Source organism: Sorex fumeus, unplaced genomic scaffold (assembly GCF_029834395.1).
Source record: "Sorex fumeus unplaced genomic scaffold, SorFum_2.1 ptg000199l, whole genome shotgun sequence".
Classification (NCBI taxonomy): Eukaryota; Metazoa; Chordata; class Mammalia; order Eulipotyphla; family Soricidae; genus Sorex; species Sorex fumeus.
This window is the reverse complement of record NW_026606256.1, coordinates 677,262-700,191: the sequence shown is the minus strand read 5'-3', so window position 1 is coordinate 700,191 and position 22,930 is coordinate 677,262. Positions and strand designations below refer to the sequence as shown.

The window sequence follows — 22,930 nt, the reverse complement described above, 5'->3', positions numbered from 1 at the left end:
CATCCCACAGGCCTTGGAAATGAGAGAGAACATTCCAGGCCGAAACAGGGCTCACGCCCGAGGCCTTTCTCCTGTGCTCCCGATCAGAAGACACAAGACGCAACGGGGCATCCCCAAGCGGGGCGTGTGGCTGCAGGGCCCCGAGGACAGGCAGGCCAGCAGGGTGCAGGGAACCAGGAAGGGTGTGGACCCTGAGGTCCAAGGGCCCTGGCTCCCCTGGGGCTGTCCAGGCCTCCGCTAAGGCACCCAGGTCACGTGGGACTTGAGAATGAACAGACGTGAGACGGCAGCTGGGGGTCCTCTGAACGGAGGGAGACGGGCTGCCTCACACCTCGCCTGGCACTTGGGGTGAGGGCTGGGACATGTATGGCAGGGACAGTCCCAGCCCGGCTTCCAGACCTGGCGGGGCCTCCCTGTTCTGTGTGAGTGAGTGAGCACGCTGGACAGAGAATATGGAACAAGCCGAGGGGCTCCGGAAACTGAGTGGCAGGGAGTTCCCAGAGATGGGGGTGAGAACAAGTAGCTCACCGAGGGCCCAGAATTTGGTCCGTGACCCCTTTGCTCCCCTGGCTGCCCCCTGCCTGGCATCGACTGAGATGGCAGGGTGGGGGGGAGCTGCCAATGGCCCTGCCTGCTGCTCTCTGCCAGGCCAGAGATGCCAGGGCCCGACATGGCACAGGATGAAGGTGCTGTGCTCTGCACGCAGCAGGCCTGGGTGCCCTGAGCCCTGCCATGGGTGATCCCTGAGCACGGAGCCAGGAGTCAGCCCTGAGCAGAGTAGGTTGTGGCCCCTGTCCAATCCTCACCAAAAAAAAAGAAAAAAGTGAAGCAGAGGGAAAGAGTCCATTGGCTGGCCTGGGAGACACCGACTCAAGACAAGATGGGCACGAGAAGCCTGGCTGAACCCACAAACCCATGGGGTGAGGGGGCCTGGCTCGCCTTCGTGTGTCCTGCCCACCCCAGCAACCCGTGGCCATTTGCCTGCCGCCACCACGTGGCCAGAGCAGCTGCATTCAGCGGGGACACTCTCCTGTGAACTGTGCGCTTGTGAAGTTGGGGGCTGGGGGAGGGGGTGGAGTGTCACATGGAGGCCCGGTGTGGTGTGCCTTGCTTGGCTGCGCTAGCGGCAAGGCCATGACAGCATCGATGTCCCTCAGACCGGACTGAGGGTCACCACCAGCAGGTATGTCCTGGGTCAACTTGCCTCAGACTTCCCACCTGTGAGATGTGGGGCACGGAGGCAGAGGGGTGCCCCCGCCTGTCCCTCTCACGCTCGGCTTCTAGCTACACCCAGAGATGGTGCCGTGTCTCTGCCCGCCAACTCCAGTGGGGCGCTCTCAGCGCTGGCCCCGGTTCCCGTGTCTGCTCCACGACTGGTAGGAGATGGCAGGGGGCCGCCTGCTCGTGGGAACGCAGCCCTGGGGAGCGCTGGCAGGGCCGGGCGGGCTGAGCCGCTGCCATGTAAATACCGCACTTAGCCGATGGTGAAGTGCTTAAGCGCCCCTCGGATCCACCACCTCCTCTCCCTGCAAAAACATCCATTTCCTTCTGAAATGTTTTGGTTGCTGCGGTGGGAGACGGTGCCAGAGAGCGTCTCAATCAAGGCAGTTTCCTGCAGAGCCCCACGCAGCCACGGGAGGACGGGTGAGGCCTCCTGAGGCCCCCGGGTGACTAGGAGAGACCTCGGGGGCAGTCCCAGGGGCTGGTGTCGGCACCAGCACCACCCGGACCTGGCCCCTGGGCTGAGAGGATGGGCCAGCTCAGGTAAGAGCAGAGAGTGTCTGCAGGGGGCCAAGAACAGGATGCTTGAAGGAGCTGAGTCCTGAGGATGACAGGGCCAGGGCGGTGGAACAGCCTGGCACAGCTGAACCGGGTGGGGTCTGGCACCCCAAATGTTACCCCAAGCACGGCAGGAGGAAGCCCTTAGCATGGCTGGCTGTGAGCCCCCCCACCCCCAAAACCAAACAGAGGCAAAGCTCCGGTCTAAAGTAGGGGTCTTCTCCCAAGGACGATTCAGAGTCGCTGAGCCCGACTCGGCGCTGAGGCCCTGGTGGCTGTGACAAGACCCTGGAGGAGACAAAGTCTCGCTGGTGAGAACCAGGGTATCGGGCTGTATGTGCCTCTAGCACCAGAGGAGATGCCCAGGATGGGCAAGAACCAGGTTCAGGGAGTCCCGTAGCTGCCAATAGGCCAGCTCTGAACTCGAGGCTGGGACATGGGTACCTTCAGGACATGGGCACCGAAGCCCTTTCTGGACATGGGCATGGAGCCCCTCCCAGACCCGGGCATGAAGCCCCTCCTAAACATACACATGGGCATGAAGCCTCCCTGGCCACGGCATGAAGCTCCTCCCACACACGGGCAGCGAACAGTGTCCCTCAAGCAGAGGAGTTGAGCTAACAGCAGGGTTGTACTGGAGACTTGGGAGGAAAGGGCCGCATCTCAGCACGAGTGTCCTGATTACTGGGTCCTCCTCTGCCCCGGAGGGGGGGTGGGGAGGCGCACATGGTCGGGTGCTGCTGGGGTCTCACACCTGCCACAGCCACCGCCCAGAGCTCCAGGGGTCCCAGACGGGCTGCAGGGATGGTAGCGGCTTGAGGGGCAGCGCCTAACGCCTCCTGGGCCTGTCCCAAACTCTTTTCTTGCTCTCAACGGTCACATCTAGGAGAGACCAAATTGCTGATTTTCTTTCTTCCCGACTGCACTATGCTCCAGCCCCAGGCCAGATCAGGTGTCCTGCCAGCAGCCAGGCACCTGGGGGGGGGGGGGGGGGGGGGCGGGGCTGGTGTGTGTGTGTGTGTGTGAGCGAGAGTGTGTGTGCGTGCGCACTGTTTGCTCTTTGGTGCTGGGATCAACCCTGTTCCCTCTGTTGACCTCAGGGACACTGCATGGGCCACGCTCGGCCTCTGATCCTAACCACTCCCATCCCCAAACCGCCGCGAATGCTCCCCGCCCTGAGAGCAGTGCCCCCCCTGAAGCGGGAGTCAGGAGTCGAGGTGGAGGTGCCCCCTCCAACCCCGGCAGGTTACCCACCACGTCCGGCGCCTTCTGGATCTGCGAGGCCAGCTGGAGGGAGTGGTTGGCCGACGAGAGCTGCTCCCTCAAGGTCTCCGCCTCTCTCTGTGCCACCTCTGCCCTCTGGAGGGCGTGAAAAGGGCGAGGAGAGAAAGTACATTCGGTTTAACAACTGACAATTATTACAGGAACATTCATCAATTCATGCCTGACTGACTATAATTGATTTTCCTAAACAGTCAACCTAATAAATGCTGGGGAAAAAACAGAGAATGTGATGGATTTTTATTTTAAACAGTACAAGGAAGAAATAATTGAGCGATTATGACAGTAATTTAACGCTAGGAGCAAGGACTCCCCTGCTGATACTAATACTCCGGCCCACTGAATTTCCCAGACTGAATAAATACAAGTGGAAATAGAGTCTTTTGATTCAATTTCTTTCTATTCTCATAGACCAAGACGATTTTATTGCAGGATTACTCCTGGGAGTAATTCTCCCGGGTAAACAGTGAATTACAGACACTCGGGTCATTCTCTCCCCAAACCCAGGCACAATGTTGCGGCTGTTCCCTTCAGCAACTATTTCCATAAATGGCCGGGGTGTAAATGCCACTTCTTTTGTGAGGCCTGGCCGACTTCAACATGGTTAACCCTTCAGCCGACGGGGTGTGCCGGCGCTTCCAGTGTGAGGGCAGACGCGGGAGGGCCGCGGGGGTCGATGGAAGAAGAGGCGGCCGGGAGAGGGGGGGACGCTCACGGGAATCGGGCAATTCCCTCTGGACAGGTGCCGGCCAGCTGGGCAGCCTGGCGGCACAGAGGCCAGGAGCGGTACCTGGGAATGGACGGCCCTGGGCAGGCGAGCCCAGCTCAATGCCTTGACAGGTCTCAGGTTCCCTTGCGGAGTGACAGTGACCAGGGTCGGGGTCTGACGGGGCAGTGCTGATCTCACAGTGGCATTCGAGGAAGCGAACGGGCAGTTGCCCCCGGCTGCCCACAGCCCTGTCCTGCTAAAGGGAAGGCCTGGCCCTGCAGGGCAGCCTCGGGCCTTCTCGTCTGGGGGCATGAATGTTTCCCCATCGCTGACGGCGATGGAAGGAGACACGGTGGGACACGTGGGCGGGTCCGGCTGTCTTGTGGCTCTGACCCACACAGGCACACTGGAGCTTTGGGTTGCTTCTTCTGGAGACACTGACTGGCTTCGACCTCACTCATGCATCAGCCCCCGTCTGTACCTCCGGGCAGACTCAGAACCACCTTCGCCAGCAGTGGGTTGGCCGGGCTGGCAGGGGTTTCCAGTTGATCCTGATGGCAGGAAATCTGCTCTCGGGGACAAAGGACGGCCCCTCCAAATGACTTTCAGACCCGGTGCTGAAGGTTTCTGAGGTGTGTCCAGACAGCAGGGAGAGAACGACATCAGCTGGATTCTGGATGTCAAGTCCCCATGGCCTGCCAGGACGCGGCTCTGACCGCCTTCATCGAAGGTCTCAGTTGGGCAGGGTCCGCGTCTGCCAGAGTGGTGACGCAGGTTCAGACCCGCGGGCCACAAACCAGTGGTCTGGGACTGGCATGTCGCGGCACCGGCTTTGTGTGTAGGGTCTCGAGTGGGCACTGGCTGCTCAGGACCGAGGGCGGCGGCTGGGAAGTCAGGAGGCCCCAACGTCTCTCAATGCCCACGTCCAGCCCATTGTCGCTCCATGGTCCATGCCTCGAGTCAACACCTTCAGATACGTCTGGCTCGACTTGGCAATTTAAGTGCAACTTTTTCAAGACCCACGGGGTTTAGGACTGACTGGAGTGGGGCTTATATCCCGGAATGTGAACAAAGTAAAAACCGGAGACGGAGGAGTCGGGGTGGTTTGCGCGGTGCCACATGGTCCAGTGGCTGCTCTGGGCGCAGGCGGTGTCTGTAGCAGGGAGACTTGGTTCCTGGGTGGATCCTGGCATCGTGTGGGGGAGATGCAGCAGGAAGGCCATGTGGGGCCGGGGTGGGCCAGGGCGCTCCAGCTCCCTGTACAGGCCACCCCGCCCGGCCATGCTGATGGTCGAGAGCCCCGGGGTCTGAGACGAGCACGGGGGGGGGGGGGGGCAAGCTCTGAGCCACCTGACACACCCCAGGGGGCATAGCTGCCTGGAGGCCCCCAGAGGCCCCCTCTGAGCTGCTCTTCGGAGCACGCTTAAGTGCGGGGGGGCTGCCACCTTTGTTTTTGCTATGGAACAGTAAACCAAGGCTGGGAGGGGAAGGAGCGCAGCTATGAACTGGGACACAGGAGCCGTGGAGACACAGGAGACAGAGGGCCCCTGTGGGAGCCAAAGATGGCCAGGCGATGACCAAGGCCCCTGGTGCGAGTGGCCTCAGTGGACCGTTATTCTTCTTGGTCTTAAAATTCTTAGCTGGAAATTGGCAGGAGAAAACGTCAAGTCTTCGTGTGTTCTGAGCAGAGCTGGAGGCAGATGTATTGGAGGCTCTGACCGACACCAGGGGACTCTGGCCGCCGAGAGTCCTGGCAGGGCATGGGCTGACGCACTGGTGTGCAAGGATGCTCCACCCCCTGCCTGGAGGGACACGCAACTGTCCTGGGGCTTCACAGTCAGAAGTAGTGAGGCCCACAGGCCCTCCACATCCCTTAGGGCGCCCTCTGACCGACAACCAGGGACACTGGCCGCCAGGATGTCCCTTGGCTCCAGGGCAGCTACCATGTGAGGCTGGGAAAAGCCCCCATCCCAGGGCAACTGTCCCCTAGAGGGAGTGCCATCGGGAAAGGGTGCTGGCAAGGAATCTGACAAGTGCAAACTAGCCAACCTTCTAGCACCTTCCGAGTTTAGGTCCCGGAAAAGTTCGGGTCCTTTCTCTGAAAGCGCCAACAGACTGACACCCAAGGCTTTAGGGTTCTATGGGGTGCCAGGGGCTGCACCAAGGGGCTTTGCCCTGACACTGACGGCCCTCTCTGGAGTTGGGCGGGGGCTACGCTGTCCACTTGGCAGCAGGAAGGACACCACCTGGGAAAAGCCGCCAGGAATTCCGCACCTGCCCCCGCCCCCCCAGCATCATCAAAAGCACCAGGTACAAATGCTCCAGGCATGGGGTGGCGGCGGGGGAAGGCGCCAGCCTGCCGCAAGGTCCTACCTGGTTGGCTCTTTCCAGGTCCGTCATGGTCATCTCCATCTCGTCGGCCCTGGAGGGTGAGAGGAGAGTGTGAGACTCAGGGCCAGGCTGCGGAGGGGCAGGGAGGGCGCATGTCAGCTCCGGTGGGCAGGAGCCATGAAGGAGGATGGTGCGGTGTCGGGACAGAGCCGCTACCGAGGCAGGGGAAGGAAAGAGGAATTCTCCTTGGGGTGGGGATTGCCAGCCCTGTGAATAGGGTTTTGCAGGGCGAGCAGGAGTTTTCCAGCACTGGGAGAGAAAAGTGGGAAGGCAGAGGAGTGGGCAGGTTGTCCAGGAAACTGCCCCAGGGGTACCTACCTCCCCTCGGCAGCCCTGCCCAGGTATGACGCGGGCCCTGTCGCCCAGCCACAGGTCTGAGCTGACCCTTGATGCCTCGCCCCTCACCCCTCCCCCAGGCAGTGCTGGGCATCTGGTGAGAGCCAGTTCTACCTGTCCAGGGAAGCACCGTCACCTGCAGCTCAGGGCCCCGCCCCCCCACCCTAGCACCATGTTGGTGACATGGTGAGTGGCCCTCAGGGCACTGTTTTTTTCTGGTTTTTGAGCCACACCTGGTGACTAGGGGTTTACTCCTGGCTCTGCACTTAGGGATCACTCCTGGCAGTGCTTAGGGGACCCTATTGGATACCAGGAATTGAACCCAGGTCCAACTGAACCCCGGTTCAGGCCGGTGCAAGGCAAGTGCCCTCCCCACTGTCCCATCTCCCTGGCTCTCACGACACTATTTTTGTTTGCTGGGGCCCCTCCCCCTGCAGCCAAGGGCGTTTGTCTAGAAGCACCAACTCCCACAGCACTGTCTGTATTGAAACGCATCCTCCCTCCTGCGTTCCTGAAAGCCCCTCACTCAGCAGCAAGGGGTCCAAGGGCATTTGCCTTGCATGCTGTCCCCCATAGAGTCCCCTGAGCACCGCCAGGAGGAAGCCCTGAGCATCGCCGGGTGTGCCCGCAACCCCTCCAAAATACAAAGAGAGAGCTGGAAGAAACGGGGGTGCTTGGCCAGGGGCAGGTGTGGCTGCTTTTAACTGTGCTGTGGGGGTCCTACCTGGTGGGGGTCGTGCCCATGCAAAGCCTCTCTCTGCCCCTCTCCCTGCTCCGACGAGGCCTGGGGCCACACCCACAGGCAGGTACCTCTGGCCCCCAGCCCGGGTGTGGCCACCTTTTGGGGGTGGGGTCCTCAGGAAAGGCCTCCCCGGCCCTGTGGGCTGAGCTGGTGAGGCTGCCTCTGGGCACAGAAGGGCAAGACCGTCCTGAAGGAAGGTGGCGCCGGCCTGTATGGCCTCTCTGGCCCCAGCGTGGGTTCCAGCCCGAGGGAAGCAGAACCTTCTAGAAGGAATGTGGTGGAAGCCTTTGGGGCCCATGTGGGTTTCTGTGGCAGGCCACGTCCCTCTCTGTGGGAGACAGGCTGACCTTTCTCCTGCCCCCTGGGCCTGGGCACAGTCCCGCTGGCCCTCCCAGAGGCACCTCCCAGGCAGGGGCACGGAGGGGACCCCAAACATCACACCTTTAACGTGTAGCCACTCAGCTCAGAGCTCACTCAGGACTTCTTTCTTTCACCCCCGCTTGTTTTTGGGTCACACCTGGCAGTGCTCTGGACTGACTCCTGGCGGGTTTCTGGGACCATCTGAGGTGCCAGGGCTGGAACCCGGGTCGGTACGGGCAAGGTAGTGCCCTCCCCACTGTCCTGTCACTCTAGCCCCTAACCCTGGGCCCTCCCTGGCCCTGCCTTCGTCTCCTTGATCAGCCGCCTGCAGAGACGGGCTGGTCAGAGACACTCCTTGGTGGCCCTGAGTGCGGATCTCATCAAGCGCCTGGAAACACGGTGGGGGAGCTAACGACACGCCCTTTCTCCTCTGACCTGCCAGCGGGGCCCGATCATGCGTGGTCTCGTTTCTGCCTGCAGAGGAGCTGGTGTCTGAGGCTGGCTGTAGCAGTGGCGACTGGGCAGCTCTGCGTCCTGGACGTGAGCCACTGCCCGCCCGCGTCACAGTCCCCAGGGTTCCCTCTGCAGCTAAACCTCCTCACCCACAGCTGCTGCTTCTTCCTGTTTTGGGGCCCACCCGGCAATGCTCAGGGCTGACTCCTGATTCTGTGCTCGGGACAGTGTTTGGGGGGGGTGCCAGGATCGAACTCAGTTGGCCATGTGTAAGGCAAGCGCCCTCCCTGCTGTGCCCCGCCCCGCTGTGCCCCTGCCCCGGCTTCTCTAAGCCCATCTGTTCCAGGGACGCCCAGGCAAACCCCTATAGCCGCCCCCTCTGCTGGGGCCTCCAGCAAGGTTGCCGACCATCGGGGGCCCATCTCTGCTGGCTGGGCCTTCTCCCCGAGGACCTGGCAGCGCTGACAGCACCGGCCGGCCAACAGGGCAAACTGGCCACCTTCCTGCCCCTGATGTCCGCTCCGTGATGACCATGGGCAACAATGCACCTGCAGCCCATCCCTCTGGTCCAGGTCGCCCGGGGCGGGGTTGGGGAGCAGGGCTGGAGACATGCCAGCTACTGGCTTCTATGTCCCCAGTTATGCCGCACATGGTACTGCCCGGAGACATGAAATACATGAGCAACCACGGTGGGCTTAGTCCAGGGACCCTCAGAGTCAATTCAAGTAACTCAACGGTGACAGCTACAGTCCCTTTCAGGGGTGCCTGCCCCTCCCCGGACCCTGTGGAGGGCCGCTCCTCACCGGGCTCATGGGCTGACCCACCAGCTAAAGGGCACCAATGACATTGCTCGCCCACGTGGGTGGCACATGGGACTGGGCTCGGAGACCCTGCAGCCAAGACCTGCAGGTGCCACTTTCTGGAGTGCGGCCGCTGGCCTCGCGGAGCAGGTGAGGGCACTTTCCTTCCTGGACACTGAATGTTGTGGGGTCAGGACGGGGCTCGGGAGGTGAGCAGAGCAAGGGGAGGGGGAGCAACTGCCTTTCGGTCACTTCAAACTGGAGCTGACCACTGGCCTCTGCAGCCACCTGGAGAGGTGATGGGGCTTGTTCGAACTGTCCCGAAAATCCAACATGAAGCGGATGCTCCTGTGGCGGCAATGGGCCTTTCCTCCCGCCAAACCCTCATGCCCACCCTGTGCCAGGATGTGTGGGCGAGTGCGCCAGGGAGCCCCAGCCAGGGGGGAGTGCTGCCCCTTCCCTGATGAACAAGCGGCATGGAGGGGCAGGAGGGCAGCCTCCTGGCTCCTACTCGAACGTCTCTGAAGCTCAGAACTCCCCTTCCTTTATAGGGAAACGTGTTTATGCACGAGAACCAACAGGCGCTTTGCGCTTGATCTGAGTCTCTGAGAATGGGGCCTGGAATCCAGGAACGGACGATCTGAGCAGACGCCCGATGACAGGCAGTGGGGCCCGGGTGGGCGGGCTCTGGGTCAGGCCGCGGGCCTGTGCTCAGCTGGGAGGAACCGAGGAACCTGAGAGAGGAGACAAGGAGGTCGAGGCCGTGAGGGGAACACGGGCCTGCTGTCCGTGCTGGCAGCCAAGAGGGACCCCCGAGTGCACAGAGCCGAGAACCAACTCCAACACCATGGGCCAAAGACTCCAGCTATCTCAAAACTGGCCCCCAAGGGCACGGGCGGGGAGGCGACTGATCGGGGACCCTGCATTCTCAAGCCCACCCAGAAAAGGGGCTCTCAGGAGCCCCCATGGAGGCTGCGGCTCCCACCCCCACTCCCCGTCCCATGGGCTCCTCTGTGCGCCCCTGGGAGCTGCATGTGGGGCTTGCTGGGCCGGTGCTGCCGTGTGCCCGGCTGGCCAGGCCCCACCCAGGGGTCTGCTTTTCCTGAATTTTATAAAAATGCTTATGGAGGAGCCGCTGTTCTATTATGTACAAATATAGATATATTTTAGAGGTTCCTCTGAGCATTCAGGGTAAAAAAATCTTGTGAGCGCATCTGTGTGGGGCTGAACTAAGGCCGGCCCAGCTGAACTCTGTCTGAACTGTAACCTGGCCCTCAGAGGGTGCAGAGGCCTGCAACCGTCCCGAGCAAAATGGCTTACAGTTCCCAGCTAGGAAAACTGAGGCCAAAGCCACACAGAAGCTCAAGGTTTTTTTTTTTTTCCCCCCTTTTTGGGTTGTACCCAGCGATGCTCAGGGGTTGCTCCTGGCTTTGCACTCAAGAATCACTCCTGGCAGTGCTTGGGGGATTATGTGGGATGCCGGGAATTGAACCCAGGTCGGCTGCATGCAAGGCAAATGCCCTACCAGCTCTGCTATCACTCTAGTTCAAGGTTCTGGCAAGCAGCCGGCCTGGTGTCGGAGCCCGGCCTTCACTCCCAAGTGGAAAGGATTCTGATTACCCCTTTTGGCCCTAAGCACTATTTGGTAGGAACTGCTAATGAAAGGGCTGGAGGCAGTGGGCTCTCCTCCACCAGCACAGTACCCCGTTATCAGCCCCAGCTCTCAAGGCCAGGCCGTCTCCCTGGGCTGTCCCCCAGGGCAGCAGGACACTTCCAGAGCCTCCTTCTGTCCTGCAAGGGTGTGTAAGCCTATTACCTGTGGTCCCATCCAGGTTCCCTCCAGGACCCACCCCTCCCCCGCCCCTCGGCAGTGGCTTCTGGGCCCCCGAAGGGCTGGGAAGTGGAACTAGAGAAGGGAGAGAAGCAGCGGGTTCAGGCCCAGACGACCTTCCCCTTCCTCTCGCTGGCACCGGGAGTCTGCATTTCGGCAGCCTAAGTGCCTTTTTTAGGGCAACTTGAAAATGAATAATTCAGCGGTTCCTGTTCCTCTTGTGAAGTGTTAGACAAACAATCCGCGACGGGGCCAGACTTGCTGGCCCCACCGCGCCCGGCCCTCCCCTCCACTCTGACATCATCGGACTTGGCCGTGAATCTCTCAGAACACCCTCCATCCTGTCGGATCACTAAAATACCACAAAGGAAGTCCACAATACTTAGACCTGGGGGAAAAAAATGAGAAAGGTTCATTGCAACACAAGTTTTCCCTGGTGGCCCAGCATTAGGGTGTCACAGCCGACCCAACTCTCGCGTCGTCTGTGTTGTGTGGGCTGTCCTGGGGGGCCGCAGCGAGCAGACTGGGGCTGGACCCTCGAGCTCCCTGGCCGCCTCCGAAAGCCTCTCGGACTCTGGGTCTCGTATGAAGATGTCAGGTTCAACTGGGAGGTGGAAGGGACCCGAGCAGCACCCCAGACGTGGGTGGGACCCTGGGACCCTGTTCCGTGTGCCTGGCACCTGCGTCACCCCAACGCTGCCCAGGCTTAACCCTTGCATGGGGCTTGGGTCCGTTTCTGAGTTGATACGAGTCACACAATCCGGGGTCAGAGGGCCGGGAGATGGCTTTGCTGGGCAGGTGGCATGAAGCCACGGGACAGGGAAAAGGTCTGGAAAGAACTGGCGTGTGGGAGGGAGGTGGTGAAGGGATCCTGCCTGCGCTGAATCGTGAGCGAGCACGCACAAGAGGGGTAGACCCTGGGAAAGGGCCTCAAAGGGCAGGAGACGGCCCAAGCCAGAGCACAGCAGGGCGGGTGCTAGGCCTTGTGGGTGGCTGACCCGGGTTCGATCCCGGCACACCACAGGGCCCCCTGGATACAGTAGGAGCGATCCCTGGCACAGAGCCAGGAGTCAGCCCTGAGCACCGCTGAGTCTGACCCCAAGACAGAAAAAAAAGAAGGCCTTGAGGACCAGGCCCCTGACTGCGAGTGTCAGTGAAAGGGGAGATGGCTCAGGGCTGGGCGGGGGGCTGGGACCTTGAGCCAATCAAGCTTTCTGGCCCTTAAATAGAAGAGAAAGTGTGTGACAGGCAGACTGTGAGCTGTGAAGAGAAAGTGGGGCGAGAGCCCCCCCGTGGAACCAGGCCAGACTGGGTCCCTAACGACTCGGGCTTTGCTGAGCCTGGCTCTAACATCACACAGCACAAAGATGCTGAGTGAGGCGCAGAGATGGACTCAATTTTCTCTTTCTGTGTGTGCGGGGAGAGGGGGATATGTGTGCCATGCCGGGCAGTGCTCAGGGCTGCTGCGTGCTCTGTGCTCAGGGATCACTCCTGGCAGTTCGTAGTGCCACAGCTCAAACTGGGATTGGCTGCATGTAAGGTCAGTGACTTAAGCCTGTCCTGTCCCTCCAGCCTCACTGACCAGCTCTGCCCAGGCCAGGTGCGGCTAAGGTTAGCCCCATTAGCCGATCTACACAGAGCCCGGAAGCAGGAGGAGAAAGTTGCACCAGAAGACGCGAGAACTAGGAGCACACACAGGCCTGGGCTGGTCTGGGGTCACTGGGACAGTGGCTGTGGCCGCCCTGCAGGGCCAGAGCAGCAACCCGGGACCAAGGGACACACAGGGGGCCCGCAGGGCTTGGGCACCCCAGTGACAAGAAGCCTCAAGCCCCAGGTCAGTTGAACTGAAGTGGGAAATGGGCTCATGGGAGGGTCTGGACAGGGCAGACCTGGACATGGAGAAGTTGCTATGGTGCTTTGGTAGCAGCTGGCTCCAGTGGAAACAGGGCGGCAGAGTCATCACTCCCTGCGGGGACAGGACACAGGCCAAGGTGCCATGGGAGTAAAGGGGAGAGGGGCCAGAGAACCCAGTCGTGGAATCCATCAGCTCCCACAAAAGATCAATATCCATTCATCAGTGATCAATATCCAGAACAGTAAACCCCCATACACCATGATCAATGCCCAGAATAAACTCCCACTTACTGACCAACACCCAGATTAAGTCCCCACCCACCAGTGACCATCTGGAATAAGCCCCCCCACCGATCAACACCCAGAACGGTAAGCTCCCATTCACTAGTAATCAATACTCAGAGCATGAAGCCGAAGATCTATCTCGTCTACAATAGGGACATAAATATTAACAATGCGGGAACTGAAATGATGAGGTATAAATCCCACATAGAGAATCGACTTACAAACGCTTGTGGCGAGAAAGCCACGGATGGCATTGTCTGATCTGCAGTTGCATGCAGGATAAATAAACCTTATCTCCCCAGCTGATCTATAAAACGTGGTAAAATGACAAAGATGCCTACGCAAAAGACAAGGTGCTCAGAACACCCAGGATTAAAACAGAAACAAAACCCAAAGCCGCCTCCCCTGCCCCCAATCTTCTGTAGACTGGTTATAACACTGTAGCACTGTTCTCCCGTTGTTCATCAATTTGCTCGAGCGGGCCCAGTAACGTCTCGTCTTGTTACTGTGTTTGGCATATCGAATACGTCGCGGATAGCTTGCCAGGCTTTGCTGTGCGGGCGAGATACTCTTGGTAGCTTGCCGGGCCCTCTGAGAGGGGCGGAGGAATCGAACCCAGCTCTGCCGGGCCAGCCGCGTGCAAGGCAAACGCCCTACCTCAGACTGGTTGTACAAAATAGAAAAATAGAAAAACAAAGAGAAATGACGAAACAGCACGGTACTTACTAAAACGGAAAGTCAGACCAATGGAACAAAACTGCAGACAGACACCCGGACACCTAAGTAACTCCTGACATCTGATTTGCCAAATGTCCGAATGTCTGATACAGGAGGAAGGAACCTTCAGAGCTACTGGGCAAACTAGGTGCTCCTGAGGAGGACGCCCGGATCTCAGCACTAACGTGCTAGAAGTTAGAATCCAATTACCAGAAAAGAGCAAGAAAATGGAGTGGGAGAGAAGGAACATTTTCTATTACTGAAACCAAAGGGGGGGGGGTGGGCGGAGTGAACAGAAGGTAGCTGGGCTCATGTCACAGATGCTGCTTCCAGGACGAAGGACAACGAGGTTGCTGAAACTCAACGCAAGGCTCAGCGAAAGATGCGAGTCTGAATGCTGGAGGTTCCCAGAATCAGGGGCCACTGCACCCATGTTCAGAGGACAGAAGGAAACAACAAGTAGGAGTAGGAGTCGGGACCGGAGTCCCCGCTGGCGAGGAACAGTGAGACGCTGTGGGTGGTGCAGACCATCCTTCATCTTTTTGACCCAGTCTCTGTCTACCTGTTCCCTCTACCCGGGTCCTCAGGCTTGTCCCCACTCCTACATCACAGGGTCCCTAAACACCCACCCGACCCCTCTCCTGAGGTGGGCTGGTTTTTGTTCAAGATTAGCATTTTATGCACCGACACTGCTTGCATGGACCTCAGCTCTGCCTGCTGGCCCAGACAGAATTATTCTGGCCCTATTGACTGAGAACCCGTTCCCCTTGAAACAAAAGCAATTTTGGTCGCTGAGGCTGCCATGGGGACCGGCCAAAGGTGGTGTGGCGTAGTACGAGGTGCAGGGGTCACACTCAGGACCCCGCACACACCAGGTTGCTGGCAGCTGCGCACGCTGCCTTGGTTTCGGCAATTTCAATTAACTTTGGTTTTGGGGCCACAAGTGATGGTGCTCAGGGCTTACTCCTGGCTCTACACTCGGGGATCACTCCTGGCGGTGCTCAGGGGGTGCTGGGGACCAAACCTGGGTTGGCCGCATGCAAAGGGAATGGCATCCTCTGCCCTGCTGCTCCGGCCCAGCTCAGCAGTTTGTATATGCAGCTTTTCCTTGACCTTTCCCCGTTAAGTGTGAAAACCTTCTCAATGACAGGTTGCAACCAGAGAAAGTCACCACGGAACCGAGTCGACCCCTCAACGCCCAGAGTCGACCCCTCAACGCCCAGGCCCTTTTTCTAGTATCAGTGACGGATTTGTGGATTTTTAATGAGATTCAGGGCTTTCTGTGAACCTGAACCCAGCAATCGTTTATGTTCAGAAAACTCCCTGAGTTACACATTTTAAAAGTTGAAAGATCATCCAGCAATGTAGCAAAGTGATCACGGCCAAGGTCAAGATCAACGGAAAGAGGCAAAACCTCTCCTGGCCCCAAGGCCGGCTGCCCGCCCCTAAGGGTCTCCGGCAGGGGCGTGGAGGGCACAAGCCGCGCAGGTAGGGGTTAATTCTCCCTGATATTGAGTGGCCCAAGTCTTTGCTCTGTTCACTGGAGCATTAAATCTGAAGGCTCAGGAGAGCCATGCAGCGGCCTCACGGGTGCCGCTAGAAAGCCCTGCATTAAAAATGCATGGGGCAGGCCAGCTGCGCAGGCGCGGGCAGGAAGGAGGCCGGCGGGGGCGGGAGGTGCAGGCGACACCCCAGCGTCTTTCTGGCACTGGGAGACATTCCTCAACACACGGCACTTCAGGAAGAGACTCGAAGGGCAGAGGAGGCGGAGGGAAGCAAATGAGCTTGTCACCCGCTCGCAGCCACTCGCAGCCCTCTGCCCCGGGGTTGCTTCGGGACCTGCTTCCTAAAAGTTCACAGAGGACCAAGCAGTGTGGCGGCCTGTGCTGTGCTCCCAGCCAGAGGCTCTCCTGAACGCAGCCGCCCGGGGTGCAAACTGGGGGAGGCCTCCCGGGCACCATGCCTTGGACTTGGAAGCAGCCTTGCCCGCTGGGCACAGGGCACTGCGGTCACTCTGAGCCCAGACCCCCTGCGGGGAAGGTGTCTGCAGGAGACTCGCCCTGGCCAACAGCTTCCTTCGTTTGCAAGCAGCCTGCGGGCAGCATATGCCCTAAACCCGCACAGCTCCTGGCACACAGGCGGCCCGGGACTGACGCGTAACTGTGTTCTCCAACAGGTTTCTACACACGGGCACGGGCAGACATCCTGTGCAGAGTGTAGGGCCCACCCCCGCACCTGTAATGCCTCCGGCCCTGGTGGCCCGTGCACCTGGCATGGTGCCCGCCATCTGAGCATGGGCTGCTTAGGGAGATCAGGTGGCGGAGAGGAGGGGGCACATTCTCCCCGATGCCCTGGAGCTGGAGACAGGCACTCCTGCCCCTCCAGGAAAGGGTGAGGCCCCCCCTGCCCCCTACTTCTTCCTGCGCCGCCCTGGGGCTGGCCAGAACTGAGCTAGGAGACAGCCACCCAGCTGGCCTGGGTGCAAAGGGAAGGTGGGACCCGCAGGGTGGCCTCTGCACGGGGTGGAGGCAGGAAGCAGACACTCGTGTGCGTGTCTGGGGGAGCGTGCGGCCGGCAGTGGACACCCGGAGCCCAGCCACAGGCCGCTGCATCCAATTCTGCCCTGAGCCTTCTGCCTCAGTCAAGGCCAGCCCTGGAAGCCGGCAGCACGGCGGCCTGTCTGCGGGAAGCGACCCCGGCGGGAGGACGGCCGTCCTGACTGGAAACTGATGACTCATCAAAGAGACAGGAAACAGAAAACATGGCTTTGAGGGCGCGGTGGGGGGTGGGGACCAGGAGGTGCCAAGGCATTGAATCCGGGGCTCCTGGTAGTAAAGCGTCAGCTCCGCCCTTTGCACTATCTCCCCGGCCAGATTTTCCAGTTTAGAAGGCACAGCCCAGAGCCAGGCCATGCCGGCCGGGCACGGGGAAGGAGCAGAACCGTGGAAGGGCTGTGCTGTGCGGCTCTCGGGCCCTGGAGGCGGGGCCCCACCTGGCCTGGGTTCCAGATCTTTCCGATGGCCCCGTGAGGAGGCAAACACGGCCCCCTTGAGCCGCCTTCCAGAGGGGCCAGATGGCAAGAGCGGGCGCACGCAGGCAGCAGGGTCCATGTGTTCCTGGACCCTTTCCTGGGCTCTGCTGGAGGTCCCCAAGGCCGTTCTATGCTGCCTGGAGGGCCCGGCACAGAGCACCAGTGCAAAGGGGCCGCTGGCGTGAGTGGGGGCCTCAGACCACCCCCTTTCCAGCCCTGGGGTGCCCAGTCTGCAGGATGGGACTGGGGCTCCCTTCCACGATTCCAGCCACACACATCAAGCACACTTGGGGTGTTTCCCCAGAGCTGGGGGAGAAAAAAATCTGGGTGACAGACAAGAAACAGACTGAAATGAACCCAAGGTCGCCGTCACGCACAGGCCCCCTTGTCTGTCCCCAACATGCGCTGTCTCTCAATGGCCCGGAAAGGGACAGGTTCCCGTGGGTGACCCCGGCTGTGACCCCGGCTGTGGGGGATGCCACTGCTCGGGCTTTTGGGCCCTGGGTGGGCACCTGCCCCCCCGAGCACATCGCCCAACAGCCACCCCCGCTCTGCCAGTCTCTGGGGGGCAACGGGGTGCGCTTCTTTAGCTTAAGCAACGAGGAGCGGAGACGTCCTGCGTTTACTCGGCCCCGGAGCGGTTATCTGCCAGTGCCCGGCCAGGCTCTTATACAACAACCGTTTTGGCAAACCCTCCCCTGCCTCACCCGCCTTGTGCTCCGACAAATATTAAACCGTGCTTGCCATTTGTCTAAGGAATCCTGCATTAATAAACATGAAGAAGAACACTTCTACCTCCCACTCTCCATGACAGGACAAAACAAAGACCAGCTGTAGTCATCAATGGGGCCTTGTTCTGCGCATAAAGGCTAATTACGCTCCACTTCAAGCCTACACATGGAACGCTTTACCGCTGCGTCCCCGCTCAGGCAGCGGGGCCGTCCCAGCTGACGCAGGGGCCGGGACAGCACGCGATCGCCGGGCTTGGGCACCGCCTGGCCGCTCGCCCTCTCTTTTCCCAGGCAGAGGGGTTCCACCCCCACCTTGGGTCCCCGGCCTGCAGAGGCCCTGCGAGCGCCTCCAGCAGCCGCGGCCTGGACCCTGGCCTCCCCCCAGCCCTGCAGTGGGCCTGTTGCTGGGGAAGGTTTGTGCGGGGGACAGAATGGGCGCAGGGATGCCTGGGTCCTGACTGAGGGTCCCTTGGGTGGGGGCGCAGCAGACCCAGTGCCTCCTCCCCCGCCAGGTCTGTCTTCTCCCTGGGTCTCCCCGGAAGCCCTGAGTAAGGAGACGCCCACCCCTGCTCCTCCAGGGAGGGTCTCGGGCTGTGAAATGGTCTCTGATCCGCAGGTCCTAGGGAGGGGCAGGGGCTGGAGGCTGGGCGCGGCAGGTGGCGTCAGGCCTCTGGCAAATGAAGGGGCGAGGAATGCAGGGGGACAGATGCTTCACGTGGGCTCTGCGCGACTGAGGCAAAGTCGTGATTGCCATCTCGGGCCATTCCCGGGCAGTGGCCCGGGACCATCTCCGAGTGCTCAGGAAATGCCCGAGCTCCATCCAAGCGGAAGGCCAGCCCTTTCCTACCCTTCATGCCACCTGGCACTCGGGGGGGCCGGGTGGTCCTAGCAGACCACCCCCACACAGTCACTTGTCCCCTGCCCTAAGCCTCCTGTGATGAGCTTCTTCCCTCCAAGCCCCCCAGGGCTGCCCTCTCACCTCAGCGCCTCCGGTCCGCCCCCCCGCCCCCCATGGCGAAGCTCAGGCCTTTGGACTCTACGGCCTGCAGGCGGCCATCTGGGAGAGGCTGGCCTGGACCGTGTGGCCGCGGGACAGCGTCCCGTTCCCTCTGCCTGGCAGGGGCCCCTCCATCTCAGGTGTGCAGAGGCCAGTCCAGGGCGAGGGGTAGAGGTGGCACCGGGCACTTCCGCCACATTCAGCGTCAGGGCCACTACTGGGCGAGGGGACTTCCTGCTGTGACCACAGGTGGGGGCCCACGCGAGGGTGGCCCTGGCCCTGGCAGTCGCTGACAGGAGCCCCTGTGAGTCAGAACCCTGATGCCCAGCTGCAGGGGCTGGTGCTTCTGCCTGGAGGTGGACAGAAGTCGGCGGGGAAAGTGACTGTCACCTCTTCGTGTTTAGGGAAGCATTTTTCTGGGCTTAGAACTCACCAACTTGATGGAACTGCGAGCCAGAACCATCAAGCAGGAAGATCCAGAGACCCTGGGCAGGAGGAGCCTGAAGCTGCTGTGACCCTGGAGACAGGGCTGACCCCTATAACTGTCTCTCCTAAGGGACGGGGGTGTCCCCTGTGACTGTCTCTCCTGGGGGACGGGGCTCTCTCCCCCCAGTGCTCGATGCCTTGGGCAGGAGCAAGAGACATTCATGAGAATCCTGCTTGTCCCCTCGGACTCCCAGCCCGGCTATGCCCGGCCAGCCTGAGGGGGCAATGGAGAGTAGGGCTCCCCTGCGCCCAGTGTGGACCGGACTGCAGGGAAGGGCCGGGAATTTCCCTTCACTCGATCATCTTCTTCTCTAGGACCCCAGGTGCTGGGTACCTGAGGGAGATGGCACCCAGGGGTCTCCCTGACTGGCTTCCCCAAGCATCCCCCAAAACCATGAGGTGAAGCTTCTGTACAGCTTTTATTTTACTTATAATTTGGTTTTGGGGCTATACCTGGCTGTCCTCAGGGTTGACTCCTGGCTCTGTGCTCAGGGATTATTCCTGGTGGTTCTGGGGGACCCTATGGGGGTACCGGGGATGGAGCTCAGGTCAGCACATGCAGGGGCAAGTGCCCTCCCTGCAGGTCTTAGATGGCCACAGGGGGGAAGGAGCCCGGAGCTCTCCGAGTCCCCTCTGGGGGATGTCTCAGGTTCACAGGCAGCTCCCGTGCCCCGAGGGGAGCAGTTGGCCCCGCATCTCCAGGAGACCGTGGTGGGAGATGGGACGAGCAACATGTCACGGACCTCAGGCTACCATCCACGCATGCGCGCAAACACCAGAGACTACAGACTAGTACCAAGCCCACCGTGTGCCGGGCCCGATGCCCATGAGCAGGTGGACATGCATGACCCTGATCTCACCCCCAAGCAGCCCAGTACCCTGGAAGCCCAAGGGCAAGTATGATTGGACGGGTCAGACACAGCGGCCCACGTCGGCGCGTGTGGACGTCAGCATTCGAGGGGTGACAATGTCTGCGCAGAAGGGCGGGTCCTGGCATAGATTGGGGGGCCTTGGGACAGGGCCTTCGGGAGCTGGCGTCTATCCCAGATTGTCTCAGGAGGGCCCAGGTCTCCTCATGACCACGGAGAGACGTTCCAGAGGGCAGCTGAGGGCCGGAACTGCCGGTCACATGGGGCCGAGCACCGACTGCCATCAGTCCGGGATGGACAGCCAGACGCCCGGAGGAGAGGCAGGGGGAGCCCGGCCAGCTCACCCCGGGGGCACTGGACGGAGGGAGCAGAGGGGGAGCCAGGCCCCCACTTACTTGGCAGTGATTTCTTCATCGTATTTGGTTTTCAGGTCAAATAATTCGGTTCGAGTTTTTTCCAGGGCTGAAAGGCATAAACACAATGTTTAAATTAACTTTCAAAAAGGAGTCAAGAAATGTTTGGGCATTTCCGGAGAGATCAGGAACGCCCGCTCCGACTTCCTGTCGCCCCCCCCCCCCCCCCACTGCCCCAGAGACACCGTGTCACACTTTGCTGTGTGGCTGGCCTGCTCTCAATAGGGTTTTGGGTTTTTGTTTGTTTGGGGGCCACACGTGGCGGTGCTCAGGGCTGACTCCTGGCTCTGCACTCGGGAATCACTCTTGGGGGGGGAGGGGGGAGCTCGGGGCGCCCCGTGGGGTGCCGGGGACCCAACCCTGGTCGATGTGCACAAGGGAAGGTGCTCCCCGCTCTGCTCTCTCTCTCCAGCCCGTTCACTAGACTCACGACTTTAGGCACCATTTCCCTGGAACTGACCTTGTCCCTGAGCCAGAGGACATGAAGGTGCCGCCGAGTCAGGATGTGGGGCTTGGGAGGCGCAGGGTGGGGGGACGGGGGGGCACAGAATCACCTTTAGCAAAGCACCCCCCATTTCTGCTGGGCCCCCGTGGGGCCAGTTCCCCTCCCCGCTGTGGGGGTAATGACTGTCCCCGAGGCTGACACGACGTGTCACCCACGCCCTATATCCAGTGCTCAGACGACTGAGCCATCTCCCCGCTTCTGCTGCTTCTCCCCAGCGGCTCTGCCTGGCGGGCACTTCTTGTTTTGGGGTCCCATCTGGTGGTGCTCAGGGCTGACTCCTGGCTCTGCGCTTGTGGATCACTCCGGGGGACCCTACAGGGTACTAGGAACGGAACCCAGGTGGGCTGCTTGCTTGCAAGGTGAGCGCCCTCCTTGCTGCCCGGTGGCTCCAGCCCCCGCCTGGGCCGTGCGGGTCTCTTCCCTCCATTCTCGGCGCTGCCGGACGGTGCGTCTATTTTTATTGATTTGTGGGAGGGCCTTTCTATTCGGGGAGATTACTCATGTGTCTGTAAATCTGTTGTGATTATTTGCTCCCACTCTGTCATCTGCGTCCTCGCGTGGACCAGGGTGGCTTCCGGTGCTCGGTTCCACATTTAACCCCTGCACGAAGCCGTTTCCCGTTCAGAAATCAAGAAGTTCAAAGAAACCAAAACTTCAGAATAACCATTTTTGGTCTCTTCAATTTGAAAGGTCTGCTATTACCATTCCCCTTAATTTCTCCTAGGGTAGAAATCGGTTTTTTCTTTTTTTTTTTTAACCCCCCTATTATTGTTACAAACGAAATGTCACTGGCTGACAGTTGGGTGATTTAGACGGGTTTGTTGGAACAGGAGCAAGGAGAGAGGCTGGTGGTGGCAGGGATGAAAATGGAATTCATAGCCTCCCACCTCCACGTGGGTGACTGATGAAGCCAAGGTTGGGGGGTGGGGTGCGAGGAGGTACCCAGAGTGTGGGCTTCCTCCAGCTCCCCACCCCACCCCAGCGATCAGCCCTGAGTGAGACAACCCCCCCTCCCCCCCACCCAAAGGCGTCCGAGTCCCCACCTGTCTGCAGACTTTGAACTTTATGCTCGGCTTCCTCCAGCTTGGAGGTGGTAGACATCTGTGTCTCTTGCAGCTTTCTGCAAAGGGAAAGAGCAGAGTGAGGTCAGCCAGGGCCTCCGTCAGTGGCCGGACAGGGCCGGGGAAAGGCCCCGCCCCCTCGCCAGGGGTGCAGCTCTTGGGCACTCGGGGATGCCCGCTTGGGGAGCATTGGGCTCCGTCTGGCCCCACATGTCACACAATGTGAGTCGTGCACGGGGGAGCACCCGCGGGTGGGGACTGAGGTAGCGTGTTCCCGAGATGCCAGCGGTTTGGGGGGGCCGGGGGAGAAGCCATCCGCACGCGCTCATTGTTTCCTGGAGTTAGCCAAGAAGAATGATACATTTACATTTTGCTGACACAATGAAGGAATTTGTTGGAATAAAGGATGTACTAAATAGATATGACAGCTGTTCCATTTCTGTTATAATGGAATGCAAATTCCTCTGCAGCACCTAATGGGGCAAATTCTGAATGTTTGAAAGCACATTCCACATATTTATCTCCCATGATCTCCAGATGAAGTCCCTGGTCAAAGAATAACATGCCTCATGCCTTTCCCCCGATCTGCTGGGGGGTGTGGTGGGGGGGGGGGTGGACACACACACTCTAAAAATAAGCTGATTATTTTTACATCGAATGAATATAACACACGGTCTCATCATAATGAGGCTGGGAAAACAGAAAAGTCGAAATTATACTGTTAAAAAATTTCTGTCACCTATGGAAAAGGACTGCTTGCTTTACCACATATTCCAGTGCTAAAACTAATATCTGCTCCAAGTTAGGGGAAAAAACCCATCACCGTAAAGACTGCAGGGCGCACCCCTTCTCTTCTGGGGAGAGAACACACTCCTGGAGAGACCCTCTGCCACTTTCTAGCGTTTATTCCTACACGCCTGGATATACAATGCAGAGTCCCATTTGCTGTTGCACATCAGGAGTCTCCAGGAAATACACGACCCTAGAACATCCATCTCTGCCTGTTTTCCTGAAGCTGGAAGGGCCCACGGAACACACTCGGTTCCCTCTCCACAGCGCGGCATGGGGCAACAGGCGCGTCCTCATTCTGACTCAGTGATCCATTGACTTAACTTCGAACACTGAACTCACTTGGAGTTTTTTTTTTTTTTTTTTTTTGCTTTTTGGGTCACACCTGGCTATGCACAGGGGTTACTCCTGGCTCTGCACTCAGGAATTACTCCTGACGGTGCTTGGGGGACCCTATGGGATGCTAGGAATCGAACCCGGGTCGGCCGTGTGAAAGGCAAACGCTCTACC

The 22,930-nt window shown here is 59.9% G+C and overlaps 1 protein-coding gene across 1 annotated transcript in view; it reads right to left on the bottom strand.

Moving 5' to 3' along the window:
• CUX1 (cut like homeobox 1) overlaps positions 1 to 22,930 on the bottom strand; it is a 193,605-nt gene that overhangs the window by 35,874 nt on the left and 134,801 nt on the right. Inside the window, 4 exon segments of the mRNA XM_056108251.1 lie at positions 3,034 to 3,138; positions 6,143 to 6,191; positions 20,048 to 20,114; positions 21,614 to 21,690. Of these exon segments, the coding sequence (XP_055964226.1) occupies positions 3,034 to 3,138; positions 6,143 to 6,191; positions 20,048 to 20,114; positions 21,614 to 21,690 (298 nt within the window).